At 40.6% G+C, this 20,713-nt stretch overlaps 1 protein-coding gene across 3 annotated transcripts in view; it reads right to left on the bottom strand.

Moving 5' to 3' along the window:
- Window positions 1–20,713, bottom strand: part of asap2a (ArfGAP with SH3 domain, ankyrin repeat and PH domain 2a) — a 119,125-nt gene that overhangs the window by 48,585 nt on the left and 49,827 nt on the right. For all 3 annotated transcript variants that reach the window (XM_057860328.1, XM_057860326.1, XM_057860327.1), the window contains exons 3-4: window positions 16,882–17,027; window positions 14,796–14,870 (exon numbers count right to left, since the gene is read on the bottom strand). In XM_057860328.1, coding sequence (XP_057716311.1) covers window positions 14,796–14,870; window positions 16,882–17,027 — 221 coding nt within the window. The remainder of the gene's footprint in view (window positions 1–14,795; window positions 14,871–16,881; window positions 17,028–20,713) is intronic.

The following is a 20,713-nucleotide window of genomic DNA, read 5'->3' as shown; positions in this document are numbered from 1 at the left end:
CTTTTGACATTTGGAAGTTTTAAAACTGTTTCATCATTTAAAGATAGATTCAAGATTTTGCCGATTTAGAAGTATTTTCGATAAAAAGTTACTTAGGTTCGCTAGGAAGGTTCTCTACAACAGAGCCTTCCTAAGAAGTCTACTGCTTTAAGATGGCGGCTGCTTACAAACGCATCTAGTTCCTATACTGTACATGTTGCTAATGCTGCCATGTCATTTCGCATCTAGTTCTTTATATATATAAATGTGATATCTACCATGTCTACCATATCTACCATATCATGTGTGCATAGTGTGTAGGCTATCGGCTAGAGTCAGGTATTATTGGAGCCACCAAGCATCGCATTTGCTCGGCGTCACAACTTTTTTGCCTCCTCCTCGCTCCTGCTCTGCTCTGTCGTCTAGGTGAGTCCGTCTCCCTCAGACTTTTCTCGCGTCATTCAAGTAAGTAACGCATAGTAACGCACACCTTTCCATCCTCAGTAACGGTAACGGCGTTGCCAAGATGATAAAAGTAATTAATTAGATTACTCACTACTGAAAAAAATAACGCCGTTAGTAACGCCGTTATATTCTAACGCCGTTATTAACAACACTGACTATTTACCAAGAGTCACTGCTTTGTTGGGCAAATTCTACAGTCGTTATAACATGACTACTTCAAGCTAATAGGAAACACGGAGTGCTAAAAGTAGGGTTTGGCATCGAGCATTGATGGGATCCTGGGACTAACACTCCGGTTCTCCCGGAACTGTTCAAATTTTCTTGTTTTGATGCCCTGACCGCCGACCGGAAAAAATAACTGCCGAACACCACGAAGAAGAAGCTACATGAGGCTAGCTCCATTATGGGCAAATCAAATGAAGTGGCTAATTTAGCTTAGCACAAAATTACGTGTTGCTTGCTTCACGTAAATGACAACAAAGTAACAGAAAAAGCACACCGAAATGACATCAGACCCTCAGTTAAAACGTGCAAATTTACAGATTTTGTTTTATCAAGGGTTCCCAACGACGTGTAGTGCTAAGGAGGTGTGAAGCATCTATACACCTTAAGGATTCTCTTCCAACTAAAGTTCTTTTTGCCTGCTGCTTCCAGTAAGTCGCCTCTAGGGGAAGATAAGCGCACATAGCAAAACCAAAGAAAAACTGTAGAGTCCAGAGTTACAATAGTGACATCTTGTGGACGGATGAACAATATATCAGCTTTGAAAGAAATCAAACTTAAAGTCAACTTAAGATCAAGGGACAGAACACTCCCCTCCTTAACTAACTTGTAGAAACACCCCTAAAACAAACGATGCAATATAATAAATGCCTGCCGTATAAGACACTCTAGAGCATACGCAAAAGAGAATGTGTACTGTAATTTTCGCACTATAAGGTGCACCTGACTATCAGCCGCCACCCACCAAATTTGACACAAAAACGGCATTTGTTCAAAGATAAGCCGCACTGGACTATAAACCGCAGCTGTTCTTACTATATTATGGGATATTTACACCAAAATATACTAACCGGTAACACTGTATTTGACAGCTGTATCCTAGCCTGTCATAAGAGCAAATGAACCACCAAAGCTTCATTGCTTCAAGAAGCTTCATTTGGCCATCACTGCTCCTGTGGGGGAGACAATCAACCTCTGCTGCCACATGATGTCAACACTGTTGTTGTACAACATGCCTCCTAGCATGCAATGCAGCGCTACAGATGTAAATAACAATCAAAACTCATGTTCTGTGCTAATTCTTTCTTCAGTTACTGTTCCAGTTGTTTCATTAATTGCTAGTTATGGTATTTGGTTAACACTTTATTTGACAGTGGCACCATAAAACTGTTACATGACCATCATAATTATGACATGCCACTGCCATAAGCATTAATGAATGCTTATGACTAGGGCTGCTGCTAACGAATATTTTAGTAGTCGATTAATCGATGGACTAATTAGTTCGAATAATGAAGTAATCGGATAAGGAGCATGAAAAATTAAAATACCTGAGCTCAGCCTCAAACTGTATAAGTTTTTTTTAAGATGAGGGTCTATGTACAACAAAAGAACAATTGGCTAACTTGCTGTACATGGAAAAAGTCAGCTAGCTTAAATGCTATAAAATGCAAAAAAAAATATATATATTTTTTTTTTACAATGCTCTTAACAAATGGTTCAGACACATGTTCCCACAAAAAACGGCTAAATATACCTATAAACTAAATAATGAATGCATTAAAAAACATTAGCTCAAACAAAAACTTAGCTTACGTTAGCCTTAACAGGGAGCAGTTGGATTAAGCCATGTGAAAAGAGGCAGACCAGAGGGCAGTGTATCCACCCTAATCAATAAAACTAAATGCAAACACTTTCAAAATAAACCATTACAACTCCACTTTAATTAAACGAATACTCGAAGCAACAAAATTTAATTTGGATATGTTTTTCTAATCGAATATTCGAGTTAATCGATTAATCGTTGTAGCACTACTTATGACAGATGTCATTTTATGTCATCCGGCAAATTATCTCACTTTTGAATGGATGTATAACATTCGAGCTGGACATAAATGTAGCGACATAATTTTCCGGACGACACTTAACGGCATCTGTCATAAGCATTCAGTAATGCCCATGATAGTGTCATGTCACAGTTATGACGGGCTTATGACGCCGCTGTCAAATAAAGTGTTACCTATTAACCCAAATAAATTAACAAACAAGCGGCACTTGGACTATAAGCTGCAGGATTCAAAATGAATGAAAAAAGTAGCGGCTTATAGTCCGAAAATTACGGTAAATGTTTTATCCATGAGCTTTTGAAACTGCACTATTGTGGAAAGAAAGAATGGACAATTGTTTGTAACCGGAATCGGAACGTGGAACCGGAATTGGAACCGTTCAAATTCAAACGATGCCCAACCCTAGCTAAAAGACGAGCTACCTTCGCCAGTCGTTGTTTGCTACTGTTTGAGCCTTGATAAAGCATCGCTGTCTGCTTAAACTGCAAAGGAGTGGCTTGCTCAACCTCTCAACCCCCAGGATTAGGTTTGGTCCACTGAACCGAATCGAAGAGTACTCTGTCACTCACAACAGTTCAAGGGTGGAAGATACCAGAGTGAGGATACAAATAAAATCTGCTTGGTAACCATAAATTAGAGTGTGCAGGAAGCAGCTGAAACAAAGTTTAAGAGGATAGATGCAGTAGAAGGAAATGTCAGAATCTAGTAATTGCTAAAAATAATACACGCGCAAGCACGGCCAGGCAGGGAATGGCAGAATAAGCAAAGACACAGGGCACAACACTCCCTCTGGGAGAAGGAGCTTTTAGCGCCCTTGCTCCCGTCCTGGCTGGGAGTCAGGACAGAAACTAGAACATCAACCTTAAAAACTGCTTCCGTGCTGAATGTGCAGCAAGGTCAGCAGCAGTAAAGACCAGGTTTTGTATTGAGGCAGAAATGAGTCTACATGCAGGTAGGAATTATGGAAAATAAGTCTAACAAAAGCAGCGACTGCAGCTGTGCTCCTAGACCGCACAAGTGCTGGATTTTTCACAGCCATTATTTCAAAAAAACAAAAACTGTAAGGAAAATGGTAATGTAGTGGTTCACATACAGTCATGTGAAAAAATTAGGACACCCCATTAAATATTCGGTCCTGTACTGAGAATTGTTCACATATCAATGTCTGATTTTGTTTTTCTTTATGTCTGGAAAAGAAAGTGATTTAATTGCAGGTAAACAACAAAAATTACCATCGTTTTCCTCATTAAACCAATACATCAACAAGAATGCATATTCTAACTGAGGAAAAAGTTAGGACACCCTACTACCTAATAGATCGTGTTACCCCCTTTGGCTGAAATAATTTCAGTGACATGCTTTTTGTGGCCATCTACCAGTCTTTGACATTGGTCTGAAGAAGGTTTGCCCCACTCCTCAATGCAGAATACTTTCAGCTGTGAGATGTTTGAGGGGTTTCTTGAATGTACAGCCCGTTTTAAGTCACCCCACAGCATCTCAATGGGATTAAGACAGGGGTGTGCAAACCATTCCTCAAGGGGCCGCAGTGGGTCCTGGTCTTTGATCCAACTTATCCAGCACAGGCAGTTTAACCGATGAGTGGTCGGTAGAAACAAGAAGCACCTGACTGCAATCAACTGATTATACTTGTAAGACACCAGATTGGTGGAATGGTGTGCTCTCGATGGGTTGCAATGAAAACCCGCACCCACTCCGTCCTTCTGTGGAATAGTTTGGCCACCCCTGGATTAAAATCTGGTCTTTCACTCGGCCACTCCAGGACTCTCCATTTCTTCCGTTAATGGGAAGAAATTATTTACCGGTATTTTTGGGGTTGCAGGGTCCAGTTTCGCTTCAGCTTTAATTTTCTCACAGATGATCTCACATGTTCCTCAAGCACCCACTGATACATGATAGAATTCATGGTGGATTTTATTATGGTGAGCTGGCCAGGTCCTGCTGTAGCAAAGCATCCCAATCCATGACAATTCCACCTCCATGCTTCACAGTTGTAATGAGGTTCTTTTTCTGGAATGCTGTGTTGGGTTTACACCAAAAATGTCCTCTGTTCTGGTGTCCAAATAATTCAATTTTAGATCCATCTGTCCAAAGAACATTATTCTAGAAGTCCTGGTCCTTATCTACATTCCATCTGTCAAACTTCAGTCTGGCCTTCATGTTCTTCTTGGAGTTTCCTCCTCACACACCTCCCATGAAGGTTAAACTTCTGAAGTCTCTTTCTGATTGTCGAGGCATGCACCTTCACATCAACAGTAGCAAGAGCCTGCTGTAGGTCCCATGATGACGTTTTAGGGTTTTTGTAGACTTCTTTTAGCACTTTGCGGTCTGCTCTCGGGGTGAACTTGCTTGGACAGCCGGACCTGGGCATGTTGGCAGTTGTTTTGAATGTCCTCTACTTGTAGGCTATTTTCCGGACAGTGGAATGGCTTATTTTATAGTCTTTTGAGATCTTTTGAAATCCTTACCAGACTCACAAGTGTCTACAATCTTCTTTCCGAAGGCCTCAGACAGCTCCTTTGATCTCACCATGCTAGTTACTCTCACTTCAACAGTCAGGGGGCACACCAAACTAAATGTGAGGCAAGCCTCCTTCAAAACACTGGGTAATGATCTAATCATGTGCACTTGATGTGATACCCCGTGTGTGATTTTAACCATTTTAACCCTTGAGAGTCGAAGGACGCGCCGGCGCGTCCTCAGCGCACGTCGTCTTTGAAGCGCCCTCACGTTTTAAATACGTCACCCACATGCCGTTGGTTGGTCTCGTTTTAAAGTGCGGAAGTTGTGGTTTACTCTCGTTATTATTTGAAGTCAATCGACCAATTAAAACGTGAGATATTGTCATTTAAGTTTTATAGTTTTATTGTCCTCTCAAAAAAACATTAAAACGCTGCATGGATCATTTGTTTGTGTCTATATTTCCATCATTTCTTGTCCTTTTTCAAAACGGAAGCTCCATGAAAAAACCACAAATCAAACGAACCCTTTCGAAGTCACAGTGGACGCACTAAATGCGTTTTTTAAATAAATATAACTGCCATGCGAGGTTCCACCGAACGAGAGGGAGGAGTGTTCTGAAGCAGCGAGGTGGCGAGCCGACGGCCGTTTGGATCGAGCAGCGACTTTGTGTGACTTTGAGAATGAACGGAAAACTAAATTTAGCGCAAGCAATTGTGCTATTTGATCAACTTGAGGAAGAGGATGGTCCAAATTCGTCATCATCGTCTTCTTCGGAAGAGTCCTCGAGTGAAGATAGTGACGTATTTGAACACGTGGGTGACGCCATCGACGAGCAGAGGTAAGCAAACTCACTTTTTTTTTTTTTAGGCTGGAAAAAGTTTCTTTTGATATTGCAAGACAAAGTTAATTTTGATGCAATATAAGTGTGTGTTTGTGTATATAATAATAAAATGTGCATATCAGATCAAAGTCGTACGTGAACTGTGTGTATCCAAGGCAGGAATTTATAATTGTGGTGATCTTCTTTCTATATGAAGATTAGGGATGTAGCACATATTCAGCTATGGTATTCTTTCTATTGTCATACATATAGATTTCCAATATTATTTATTGCTGTATATATTTTTATTTTATACTTTATTATTTTCATAAATACTGACTTTCTTTCATGTACATTTATAGTGACAATGAAAGTAAAGTGAAATGAAAATGGAAGGGTGGAAAGACGACCAACACCCCATGGAAGTGTGGGCTGTGTGATGTCGCCCTGTTTCGAATTCCAGGACGAAACTGGTTTTCGGAGTGGCATGCCTGAAAAAAATTTAACTTGTTTATTGTAAATATTTTTGAAAATACTTTTTTTCCCCCCAATGTTATATATATATATACATTTTTTCCCACAATCAGTCTTCTCAATTTGTGTATATAAATGTGTGTTCAAGAAGCTTGATTGTGTGTACATAGTTTTCATCAGGTGATGGGCCGCAATACCTAAACTCATAAAGAGATGGCCTCTAAACACTTTTTGTGTTAGATGGTATATCTTTTTTCACTGTTCGGTCTGCTGTATGTAACCTGTTTTGACTAGAGCATGTATAAAGGCAAAAAACGCCTATGCTATACCTGTTGTTTATGTTGAATTGTCAAATATAAGACTATTTATTCTAAATTTTTTTGGTTGAATGTTCATCCTAGCATGCTGAATAAATATTACAAAGTGTCAAAACGGTTCGTTACGCATGTTTGGTTGTCAACTGGACGTCAAAATTAAAAATTTTGACAAAACGATTGTGGAATTTTTGGTCTTTTTGGGCCCAAAATGATGATTTATAATTGGTCAGTGACGGAAACAACAGTTTGGACATGAAGTTCAAGGTGTCACAAAAAAAGGGACCAAACCAGGCCATCGTAAACAATTCTTTCTTTGAAATATAAAGGCAACTTCAAAGGCATGCAAAATCAGACAAAATAGGCCCAGACCTTAAAGGGTTAAGAGGGATTGAATGTGGGGTGTCCTAATTTATTCCCCAACAATAATTGCATTGATTTAAAATTACATTTTACAGAAAGTTGTCAAATATCTTTTCTTCAGTTTTAATTGTTTAGTTCTATTACTTGAATCTCTCAAGAATGTTAAAAATTGATATTAAATTTCCATATGACCAAATATATCAGAAAACACAAAGGCTTCCATAGGGTGTCCTATTTTTTTCACATGACTAGAGCTGACACAGCTGGCACAAGATCAATTCCCACTGAATAACCCGTTCACAACTACCCAGCAATCGTATGGCAATCAGTCAGTTGTCACAGTGACGCCTCTAGATCTGCAACGATTAATCGATTAACTCCAGTAATTCGATTTGAAAAAAGCTTCGAATCAAATTTTGCTGCTTCGAGTATTCGATTAATTAGAGTGGCGTTGTCACGGTTTGTTTTGAAAGTGTTTGCATTGAGTTTTATTGATTTGGGTGGATACACTGCCTTCTAGTGGCGACAGTGAATATGACATAACTCATTTAACATGGCTGAATCCAGCCTGTTAAGACCGACGTAAGCTTAGTTTTTGTTTGAGCTAATGTTTTTTTTTTAATGCATTCTTCATTCAGTTTATAGGTATATTTAGCCATTTCTTTGTGGTGATATGTGTTTCAACGATTTGTTAAGAGGTTTTGGGGATGGGGGAAATCACTGTTCTGTGATATGATATTTAGTCAGATCTGCTCGAGAATTACGTTTCATTAAAAAAAAAAAAAAAAAAAAAAAACGATCTTCTAAAAATGATATGCTTGGACCCAATTTCTGATCATGTGATCAGTTTGGTGACATCCCTCATCCTTATACTTCTGGATTATTTTGTTGCTTGTGGCCCTTAACTCATTCACTGCCATTGCCATTTCTAATTATCAAATCCATTTCAAGACTAGCATTGAGTGGTCATGTTTCACTCATTTGATCACGGCCAGCCTCCTAGTCAAATTGGATTGGACCTATATCACCGTCAATGGCAGCATATAAATTAATACTTTAAAATAAAAATAAATAAATACTTTTAAAATCGTGATCGGATCATGGACATCCCTATCTAGAACTTCAATAAAGCTCCATTCTACAGATTCTAAACTACCACAACTGTGGGCTCTGCTAGTCTGCAGTATGCCGATTGAATAAACAGGGATCTGTTTTTATCTCAAATCTCAAGCAGTAAGCAGCAGTGGGTGGTTCACGTGCCAATGAACCACAATGGGACGGGGCTCAGCTGGACTCCTGCGGCCCCATTCAGACCCACTAACGCCCCCTCTACTCGCGCCTTACTTGTGCAAACACAGATGATTCTACAGTGCCCATCCAACCACATGCTGGCTGATGCTACCGAGGGGGTCAGCTGCAGGAATGACATCATGCTGGTGCCCATTATGACAATCCCCCGTTAGCACAACCAACTTGGAGACTCAGCACTTTCCATTTTCCACTGCCTGGGAATGCATTATGTCTGTTTATCTTTAAGAGGGACACCACCAGGTCCATCATCATTTTGCAGGAACTGGACTCAGACTAGCCTAAACAAAGCCCAAATTGTGTTGGGTGGCCAAATGAGAAGAGCTATCCTGGAATAAGCTTTTTTTTTTTAAATTTGTTGAATAATCTTGAAAGACTTGTAGGTTAGTCACAAATAAGCCCTGATCAATATTGTCACTGAAGACTGTAGTGGGGGATGAAGAGTATTGCCATGTTAGTGGAAATCATTCACAGCAGGAAATCAATGTTGAAAATTTCCAGTTTGGGAAAGATGCCTTTTAACTCATATCTGTAAATTACCATATTGTACTGAGATGAAAAAATCTGACGACACAAAACAATTTCTACACCAAAAATCGGCACCTACCGTAATTTTCAGACCATAAGGTGCACCTGAATGCAAACTCCACCCATCAAGAAATGGTGCTCACATGTATAAACTAGGAGTGTGGCAAAATGTCGAAATGGTGATATATTGTGACACTTTGTATCCCAAAAGATTATTAATATTAGAGCTGGGAATCTTTGGGCACGTAACGATTCGATTACGATTACGATTCAGAGGCTCCGATTCGATTATATAACGATTATTGATGCACCCCCCTCCTTTTTTTTTTTTTTTTTTAATGTTTTGTACATTAGTTCCAAAATTGTTCAAAAATACTCTCAGGCTGAACCAAACTACTATTTCAGTACCAGGTTAACATATAACAGTAAACAAATATACAAAAATAACTAAATAAAAAACTCCAGTCCCCATTCTGTATCAGCAGCTTTAAACTACATTCAATGAATTTAATGTTGTGAATCAACCGTTAAAGTTGTTAAAATTACTCCCGTTATTCCATAATTTCCCTTTTGTCTACTTTCGACATGTGAAAGTTTTAAAATTATTTTAAAAATAGATTCAAGTCAATATTTTACCGATTTAGGAGTATTTTAGATAAAAAGTTAATTAGGTTCGCTTGGAAAGTTCGCTACAACAGCCTTGCAGGGAAGTGTACTGCTTTAAGATGGCGGCCGTTTACTAACGCCCGCATCTAGCTTTTTGTAGATGTGCTGCTAACGCTACCGAATCTATCTTTATGTGGATGTACTTTGTAGCAGCTTTTCGGCAGCAGTCAGGTATGTTGTTGTGTTTTTTTATCTCGTGGCATGAGTTGAGCTAGAGCCGTGAGGTGAGCATTGGCATTACCCAAAGGGGCCGGGTAATGAGAAGCATGATGTTTAGCTACTCTCGTGCCGTTCCTCATTCCGTCCCGAAGACCGCGCGGCGCGCTGAGTGTGTTGTACTTCCGCTTTACTTGGCATATTTCAATAATCGGAATTTGGATGTTTGTGAATCGTTCTCGAATCTTCCACGGCCGAATCGCGAATAATCTAAGAATCGGAAATTTTGCACACGTCTAATTAATATGCTCCTTCCAAGAATCCATATACAGTATCACTTTAAAAAGGAATCAACAACTTGCTAGCAAAATCTTCCACTAGAATAAGGCTAATTCTACACTAAGACAGCTAATGGCTTTAAACGTGTAATTAGTTCGACTATACGGCATGTCGGCCACATGCCTATTATCCGGATTAGTTGTTAGACGGATAACGTAGGCAGGTAATGTTACCTGCCGCCTAATATGGACTGCTGTCTCCGTACAACATTCGGATATTCAGGAAGGGAAATCATGCCGTCGCTGTTTTTAGTACGGCATGACAGCATGTAAACAATGGAGGCGGACGATCACAACGTGGCATTCCTGCTCTTTTCTTTTCCACACATTTTTCTTGAACCTTCAAACTACGTCTCAATAATATGCTTCAATACAGTCCCCATTTGGGGTCCTCCCATCGCGGATGAAGTGGATATGAGCGTTTTTTTAACTCGTTTTCCGAGTTGTCTCACATCAGCCAGTTGCGGGGCTGGTCCCTCCCAACTCAATGCCAACCGAACATAAGTACTGTATATAAAAATGCATAGAGGAAAATTAAACCCCGAAAAGTGACCTGCGTGGTACCCCCAGTCAAAGAGGCGCACGATCATTTTTTTTTCCCCAAGACATTTCTGCCTGTCAAAACTGTTGCCATTTCCAGGATCGCCACTTTTATGCACAAGCAGCCTGGTTGCAGCATCCAGGAAATATACCCAGCGCCACAACATATGCTTCTATTTGTTATTTTCCAAGTGGTGAGAGCTCAACTGAGCATTGATTATAACATCCCAAGTAATGATGTCAGGCTTTCCTTGTTTTATAAAGATTTATTTCTATCACAACTCGGCTCCTGCTCGTAAAAGCCGAGCGTGCTCTCCCTTCCACTCTCGCTCCTACATGATGCGTATCGGAATCGGCAAAAAAATATCGGACATGCCTTTTTTTAATATATATATATATTTTTTTTAATTAAATCGTTTTCTAATTGTATTTAACGTTACAGACATAATGTCTTACACTCATCCAGAGTTTATAGTTTTGGCTTAAAGAAGAGCTATCAAATGTATCGCGTTAACGGAGGTAATTAATTTTTTAAAAATTGATTATGTTAAAATATTTAACGCAATTAACGCATGCGCTGCACGACCCACTCACGAATTGTCGCGTTAAAGCTATAATGGCGCCGTTTTACCTATATATAGAGCTAAAAGGCTGCATAATATGAGTAGAGTGAATTTTGGCAATCTTTGTAGCCTATTTTTAAATGGCTAAAGCCTTCCAATCCCTCTCTCAACAATTAGAAATATCGTGGGAAGCAATGTGGGCAAGAAAGGTAGTAGTTTTTTTTTCCTTGACACCCTATTTTATTTCCCAACGCAGAGAAGATATATCAATTGGTGCCACGACGCACAGTCATGGTTGCACTTCCCATCATGCATATGGGCAGAACAGTTAAATGGCTGCAGTATCATTTGCTGAAAGCTCAACAAATACACTAGATGGCAATATTTAGTCACAATATACAAAGTAACATTTATCCTTTAAAAATTACAATAGTAAGTAATAGTCTTTCTATCCGTGGATCCCTCTCACAGAAAGAATGTTAATAATGTAAATGCCATCTTGAGGATTTATTGTCATAATAAACAAATACAGTACTTATGTACTGTATGTTGAATGTATATATTCGTCCGAGTTTTATTCATCTTTTTCTTAATGCATTGCCAAAATGTATATGATCGGGAAAAATTATCGGGAATGATTGGAATGGAATCGGGAGCAAAAAAAAAAAGCAATCGGATCGGGAAATATCGGGATCGGCAGATACTCAAACTAAAATGATCGGGATCGGATCGGGAGCAAAAAAACATGATCGGAACAACCCTACTTATTAATGTCCCGTCCCCGGCAAAAAGTGTACATGCAAGTTATGTTGTCGTCCTGACCAATGTTGAGACCAAACCTACGCCCATGATTTTTGATATTTTCAATGTTGAGAAGCCAAAAACAAAGCAAACACTAGCATATTAAGAATGCCAGGCCTTTATTCATTTACGTTTGAATGAAGCGTCACACGGCACGACTATTTAGGTTCTAATTGTTCGTGTCCTAATTTCCCAGCGGTCTGTAACGCAGCTTAACTGTCAAGCGCTAATGAGTATAAAAGCTTTCCGACAGGTTTCTAACTTGTGTTAGCACTTCTCTGCTCCTGACTGCACTTTTTACATACAGAGAAAACATCTGCGAGTGACATTCATTGCACTTCCCCAGTCTTCTTTCATGACGTTCAAGTTGAATTGTTACATCGTATTTTTTTCCCTATAGGCTCAAGCGCTTGTCAAGCGAGTCTGGACATGTTCCTGTTTCCCCATCTGCTGACAGGTCGGCCACGCGGGAAAGCCATGCAGAGCAATAAAGGCAAAAGAGAAGGTGAGAAGTGGGATGGGAATAGAACTGAATATCGCCTTGAATAAAACATTGACCAGAGTTTTGCTCTCATTACCAAACCAGTGGTATTAACGAAATGTATGTATGCGAGGGTACAAAAGTTGATGGTTCATTTATCCAAATTAATTAGCGTAATGACTCTAATGAGAATCACCCAAGGGCCAAATAAGCCGTAAGTGGTCAAGCATGACAACGGAGCAGAGTAGACAGGGTGTTGAATTTCATAAATGGGGAGAGAGCTGCAAGAACAATGACAGGAAGCCATGTCGCTTGAAGAAAACATTGATGTTGAGAACAAAAGAGCAGGGCGAGACGCAGCGTTCTGAGAAATAGAAACAGACCATGTGGTTCAGGGTCAAGAGAACAAGTTGCCTCAGAGCTGATTTAACCTTAACATACTGCCGCCGTAGTCAAAAATGAGGAGTTAAAGTTCACTAGGCCAGGGAAGTCATAAGTCTGTCTTTTGTAAAGGCTACATTTTCTCAACAGAAAATAATGTGTGGAGCACTATGTGGGCTACAAAATTAAGGAAACATTTTAAGAAACGTATTGTACAAGGATGTGTGCAAATGTTTTCATGTTGACTGACCATAGACTTCATTACCTATTGACGTGACACTTCATCATTCTTTGCATAATGCCTTATGAGAGGGGGCCAAGCTTCATTTAGTAATAGCCGAAGATGGCACACGCTCATGTCGGATTTAAGCTTGGATTTTTGAAGAACTACGAAAGCTGTACTGCATACAAACAGGAAGGATTGTCTCAGGAGTGATTTGTTCGAGGATTCAAGGTAGATATTATACTGTATTTTTCGTACCATGCATGCGTGACTGAAGCATTTATTCGCAGGAATTTTCTTCTTTGTTTATATCACTGAGAGTTAGAGTTCTTTTCCATGTGGTGCCACGTTGGAACTTTCAGTGACCAGTATGAGAGAGTGTGAGAGCTGCACTACAAATTTGAACACACCTGCTCCCTATGCACACCTAGACCTAGTAACACTAACGAGTCACATGACATTTTGGAGTGAAAATGACAAGCAGTGTTCAATTTAGACATTTAGGGATGTAGTTTCTAAGGGGTGTACTCACTTTTGTTGCCAGAGGTTTAGATATTAATGGTTATATTTTGAGTTATTTTGAGGGTAAAATAAATTAACTATTATACAAGCTGCACACAGACTACTTTTCATTGTGTCAAAGTGTCATTTTGTCAGTGTTGTCCCATGAAAAGATATACCTAAATATCTGCAGAAATGCAAGGGGTGTACTCACTTTTGTGATACACTGTAGTAGTGCTATTGTTAGCTAGTTGTATTTACGGTTGACAAAGGGGGGTGGGGGGCCCGAGAGAGATGTGAATAGGTGGGGTGGGGCGTACAAAAATCAGCAATGTGAGGTGTAGAACTTAGTGTTACGTGAATCGCTTGTAAGTGGTGATATGTTGACATCCTATTCTATGCTGCCTGATCGCTAATCCTGGCAGCGATAGTTTCTCTACTTGAGTGTGTCTAATTGGTCCCAGTCATGATCCCATTAGACATGTGATAGTACTGCAGGCAAGTTGAAATGCTGCGCGGGGGCCACCCCAGAGTCAGGATCGTTCCACGGCCAATTTTTTTGAGCCAGCGCAGCCAATCCCTCCTTTTGCAGCTGCAGCAAGGGGGCCGCTGTCATACCCCTGGAATCAGAGTGCCCGTTAATCTGCCTTCTGGGAAGGAATGGGGGGACACGCCACTGCCCCCCAGCAGGCACTGCCGCAACGCCCCAACCAACACGGCACACCGCAGGACTCCCACAGCCTACTAGGACCGGGGCAGTACAGGGTCTACACCAGGAGCGGGCGGCACGCCGCCGACCCAACGGCACTCAGCCAGTGACCCGCACCGGAGCCCAGGAGGATACCGGGGCAAAAAAGAGAGGGGACAGCGGAAGCAGGAAAGCGTCGAGAAGCCACCGCGGGACCGGAGCCCCGACCCCCGCAACTGACAGCCCCGACAACATGTTCTTCAAAGGCTCGCATTTTCGGAATCCAGGGCAGAATCATGTTGACAGTATTGCCACTTCAAATTGAGTTTGGATAAAGAACCATTTCATCTTAGTTAACCAACCGTGTGCAGGATGCAGTCAATGAAAAAAAGGGCCACAGGTTAAGTTCCTACAAACTACAACAAATCCTCGAATATAATCAGCACTTTAATTGTTGACACCCTCCAAAGCTCTCCTTGTACTTGAAAGTTGACCAAAGAAGTTGTGACATTTCTGACAGTCAAAGCTCAGCATCGTGCTTCTCATTTCAGTTACGACTCGCCAACAACCTCCCTGTTTGTAATCCAACCCCATTCGCAAAAGTTTGCGCGTAAAGTGACACCAAAGACACGACAGAGTTTTAATGACTTACTTACCCCTTTGACTCCTTTCAGGTCTCCTTTCAGCAAACTGTCCAAAGGAAATGTGATAATGTTGTTCATGTTCTGGAACTGAACAAGAGAGAGAGAAATTTGTTCAGGTCAAATTCTTTTGAGTGTTTTCGGACTAAAATATTCTAAAGTAGATGTGGAACTGGCAACCAAACGATTGAAAAATTTGTCAACATTTATTTGGATGATTGATTTATTCTTAAGCAGGACATGCTAACCAAAATATTCATCGACGAACAAGTTTTTACTGACGATGACGTGACGACCAGCTGAAAATGTGGCTAATTGCCAGCTTTCGTCTAATGCGATGACGAGACAAAAATTCGACATAATTTCTGTCATGTTTACAAGGCGTGACATTTTTATATTGTACGTGGAGTACGTCAGCTTGCATCGTAGCAGTGTTTAGGTCGCGTTACTCATGTGAGATGTGCGGCACCTCTCCCTCACTCTCCCCACTGGAGTTTAGGATATTTAGGCTATGCTCACTCTTGCTTGATTGGATACACATGGTAAGATTTGTTTTCTTATCTTGGCAAGAGAGAATATGCATTGTTGCGTTAGCTTTTAAAGATGAGTGAGCATCACCCACTAAGGGGCAGTTTACATGGCGACTCTGCGACACAAAGACGCAATGACTGAGTTGCGGACTCGCCTCGCGTGCATATGGTGTCGGCGAAGACGGAAGGCGAAGACGAAAAATTCTGAATCCTGCCTCCAAAGTGGAAGAATCTGATTGCAGGGGGTTGAGGGGGGCTTCCTCGGCATGCATATCAAAGGCTCCGAGACCGCGCCGTTAACGTCAGCACTCGTACACGTCACATTGGGTGTGCGCAGCGGTGCTACTAAACATTAAAAACAGCAAATATGGCAGAATGTCGGTTTTAATTTACTGTTTTAATAATATTTTTAAATTAAATATGTTGAACGTTTCAATTTTTGTGCCTTTTTGAACAAAAGAAAAATGCCATTGCTTCGAGTGGGTGGGCATATTTTTTTCTGGGCTGAGGGAGCTTGGTGGGGTCAAAGTGCATCTTTCTCTGTCGCCCAGTAAATCTGCACTGCCCTCTAGGGCCTGGCATGAATACTACATTGTTTTCATGCGGAATCATGACATTGTTCAAATGGAGGCGCAAATGCAAATGCAAATTTGACATTTTTCGTATTCTCGGAGAGGCACCATGTAAACGGCCCCTAAGTGTAACTCGTCACGTTAGCATAGCATTCCCATTAGCACTAGCATCAACTTTAGCTTGGCAAGCATCCTTTTAAACGCTTGGACAACGTTGTTTTTTGTTAGGTTTTTTTTGTTTTTTTTTTAAATTAAGTTTGTGGCTCTGGGTGGGTTTAATTGAAAATAATGTACGGTACTGCTTTTCCTGAAGAATGTGCATTATCATCACCAAGTTGAGGTTGACCTTGTAGATGCTACAATACATGCTCGTCTGTTTATGTTCATTTGAAATTGTCGGAAACCTTTATTTAATTTTTGGAATATAACTTTTAAAATGTTACACACAAAAACACAAAATGTGTGTGACGTTTCGTCGACTAAAACTAGATGAAGACAAACACATATTTAAAAAAAAAAAGACTAAAATACAACTCAGATTAATGAGTATAATCGTCCTAAAGACCAAGACAAAGATTAAAAGTGCTGCCAAAGGTAGTCTCCGATTGCAAGCTTTCACCTCAACATCCTGGTTGCCAGCGTCTCACGTTACCTTAATATAAGATATCATTGTTGCTAAATCGCCTCATCTTGGTGTGAGCATAAAGGGGTTGAGTGAGTCTATAATAGACTTGGACTGGATATACACAAGCTGCTTTAAGAGGAATAGGATCAGACTTGATTATATCAAACTGAAATTGGATGTAGTAGCGGCTTGTTGGCCACGTCCGTGGAAAACCGGAGCTTCAGGGGTAATGCCACGGACAAACACCGGTGTTCAGTGCGTGTGCCTCCAGGGAATTGATACAATTAGAAACAAGATGGAAATCCTGGCCCCTGTGGATTTTAACCCCCCCCTCCCCCTTCATATCCATTTGTCTTCTCACTGTACACACTCACCAGGTTTTTGAAGAGCGCAGTGAGCTCCTTGGTGAAGACAGAGAACTTCAGGAACGCCGAACCTAAATCAGGATCGTCTCTGTACACACAGTTTTCTCCAAATTTCTCCAAGGCCTGCGTGTACTGCTCTTCATTCTCAACGTGAGCTAGGAAAAAAAGGACACATACACGTCCAGGTCAAGTTTGACAGGTTGGATTATACAGTACGGGTGTGACATTGCATCAAAAAAAGGTATATCGCGGTACTTTGTAGCCCAAAATGTTATTGATATGCTCCTGCCAAGAATCGATATATCCTTTTAAAATCGTCTAAATGTTAAAAAAAAAAAAATAAATAAATAAAAGGAACCAATAGGTTGCAACCAAAATATTCCATTAGAATATTGCAGGGTTTCCCCTACGTATGAAGGATTGTGGCGCCCCGCCACACCAAAACAAAAGCTGCCACGCCTTTCAAATGAGATTTTTTTGTTTGTTTGTTTGCTTGTTTTTTAAGATTTAAGGATACACTCTAATTTATCATTTGTATGATTTAACAATACGTCTAATTGAATATACTGTATATTAGAGACGTGACCAAATATAAAAATAGTGATAGATCGTGATACTTTGCATCCCAAAAGGTTATCGATACGCTCATGCCAAGAATTGAGATATCGTTTTAAAAAGGTGTCAATGTTTTAAAAAATATTTAATAATAATAATAATAACAATAATAAAGGAACCAAAAAGTTCCTACCAAAATCTTCCAGCATAATAGTGTCTCACTTAACTCTATTGCTTCCATTGACGTTGCTCAACGCCCAATCCATTAAGAACGGGAAGGTTGAATGAACGATTGTCTATTCAAAACCAGAGCATTCAGAGACTCTTCCGGATTTTCGGGGCATTTACTGGCAGTGTTGTCAGTAACACAGTAACGCGTTACTGTAATCTGATTACTTTCTTTCAGTAACGAGCAATCTAACGCATTCATTTTTCCAAACCAGTAATCTGATTGAAGTTAGTTTCCTTAGTGTCTGCGTTACTATTTTGTTATTGCCTCATAATGTACAAAGAATGAGGAATATTGTAGACATGTACGAAAAGCATTTTGAATAGAAAATGTTAGCAAGGTTCTCAGTACGCAGGCATTTCCATGGTAACCGCTCATAGGTACACACCTGTTGAGATGTGCCAGGGAATGTTGATCAGAGCATTTTTCCTTCATTTTGGAGGGTTCCAGCGATAGGTTCAGCCGTTTCGTAGCTTTGCAGTTGCAACGGCGGGTAGTCATCGCTCCAAGCAGGCGAGCATTGTTTACATCATATTCGTGTTGCACGTTTATGCCATGAGTTGACATTTTCGTTTAGCATCTTTGGGATGTGTTGTAGGTACTATTGTTTCAGGGCTCCGGAGTGGCTAAGCTAACGCGAGTCAATGGTGGTTGACAGCAAACAGCAAACAAGGCAATTGTGCTTTTGGAAGCTTTTGACCTCCTTCACGTTTGACAATTTGTAAAGCTGTAACACACATATGTACACTTATGTTGAAAACGACACGCATTTTAACAATTAAACATTGCACACAAAACAACTGGATCTCAAACGTTCATCTAGTCTGATGAATATGTTAATTTAAAAAAATTAATTAACCTAACTTGCCGAACAAAAGTCCACTAGCTTAAATACTAATGTATTTACAGTTCTCATCGCAAATCGCTCACACCTAACTCCACAAATTGTAGCTCTAAACTAATTCCGAATGCATACATGTATGCAACATATAATAGCTGAAACAACTTACATCCTTATTTGGGCCCAACCGCAACGCAGTTATCCTTTATCCATGTCAGACGTCTGATTCCGCTCCCCTTAGTCCAGTGCTTCTCAATTATTTTCTGTTACGCCCCCCCCCCCAAGGAAGACGTAAATGTTTCACGCCCCCCCAAACTCTCTGCCGCCACTGTAAATAGTATCATTTGTCTATAGAATTACTATTATAAATACGCATCTGCCTAACATTGCGTCCTTTTTTTTCTAATAAAGAAAAAAAGTAACATAGATCAACTTATAATAAAGTATAACTTGATTAACATTGTTTTGTCTGTAACAGAGAAGACTTGACGCCCATCAATTTGCCTGAATTTCAAAAAAAGTCACATCCAAACTGTAAAAATACACTCAAGGTACATTTTTGACCTTTTGATACAGAAAAATAAAATGTAATAAAATCAGTAAATAATAACAAATTCAAATTGATTAGAAACATTCACTCATGAGGACAATATGCCAAAAACGTTGACCGAAAAAACAAAACTGAATAAAAGAAAAAAGATGTGTCCTTGGACAGAAGGACAGTTTTTATTTTTGCTGCTCACAGTATTACCTCCTTTGCAATGGTGTGGAGTTATTTTCCAATGAGCATGCTAACAATGCTCACTGGTTTACTGATATAACACTGACAAAGCAGGAAGATTGTTGGCAATATTCGGCACGTTTTCGCTGAAAAACAATCAAGCGGCTTTTCAATGAGATTGGGGTCTAATGTCTTTAAGTGGCGTCTTAATTTATTTGGCTTCTGGCTGTCCGCTATAATTATTTTTAGACACAGTAAACAGCGGTCTTTCCTCATCACCCACTGTATTAAAAGTCAAAGCTAAAAGGCAAACGGCACGAAAAAAGCATATGCTCGGCGGCCGAGGTAGAACCGTAGGTGAGGGCGGTCGTCGTGACGATCCCAAGCCGAAAATGGCACTTCTCGGGCGGCGAAGTGAGAACCGGACAAGACAGTGGGTCGCTGCGCGAGTGAGTCCGGTCGGAAAACGGCTTTCGAAAACAGCGGCGGCGCATTGCTCCTCATATCTGTTTTCTGTGTGCTGAGTGCTCTTCCTTAGTTCAAAAATACTGCGCGCACTCTGAAAATGAGAGCGCCACTGCCACAAAGTGAGTGGATGTACAAGTACACTTTATTCCAGTACGGCAAAATAAAAAATAAAAAAAACATGTTCCCCGAGGTCACATGCGCCCCCCTGGCATCGCTCTGCGCCCCCCCAGGGGGGTGCGCCCCACTATTTGAGAAGTACTGCCTTAGTCATACACAGTGACAATCCACTAGTCCAGCCTGACCCAACTCTGCCACCAGAGGGCAGTGTATCCGCCATCGGTAATCAAAATACAATACTTTTGGACTTTTTGGATAGTTAGATATTTAAGGGTACTTTAAGGGATAATTCCGACCTACGCGGAAATTCGGGTTACGTCTTCAGCGTAGGAACGGAACTTGTGCGTAAGCAGGGGACCACCTCTAAGGGATTCATTTCAGCTGGATATTCATTGTGTAGCGACTGTAAATCATGATATGTTATGCCCGCAATGGTCAATGGGTAGTTGTGGCAACCATGACCGAGAGTGGTGGTTGCCGTTGTTATGTTCAGGTGTTTTCTGTTTAATATAGGCTCTGTCTCTTGGGGTCGTGCGGTCTACGGGGCATAAGAGCAGCAAGTGTGAAACTGCTACTCATATTCTTCTCCGTGTCGCTCACTACAATACTGTACAAATTGATGGAAAAGCGACTGCGCATTACCCCTCTATGGTGTCTTTTTTACAGTTAGGAAAGTATGTTTTATTTGCCGTTCGGTTTTATTGCGTTCACGTTTCACACACCCCAGCAACGTCGAGCCATACTGCTAGTTCTATCTAAAGAGCACCTTATCCACATGCCTTCTTGGATGAGACGGTAACGGTTAATGCAATCAGGACAGCAGTGGCGCTCGGGAGGAGCTCAGGGGGCTGTTGCTATAACAACCATCACTAGAAATATGATGTCTGTGTGTGTGTTTGTGCATGTTAGG

This window comes from Corythoichthys intestinalis, chromosome 15 (genome assembly GCF_030265065.1).
Source record: "Corythoichthys intestinalis isolate RoL2023-P3 chromosome 15, ASM3026506v1, whole genome shotgun sequence".
NCBI lineage: Eukaryota > Metazoa > Chordata > Actinopteri > Syngnathiformes > Syngnathidae > Corythoichthys > Corythoichthys intestinalis.
Note: the sequence above shows the minus strand (reverse complement) of the source record. Positions and strands in the feature narration are given on the sequence as shown.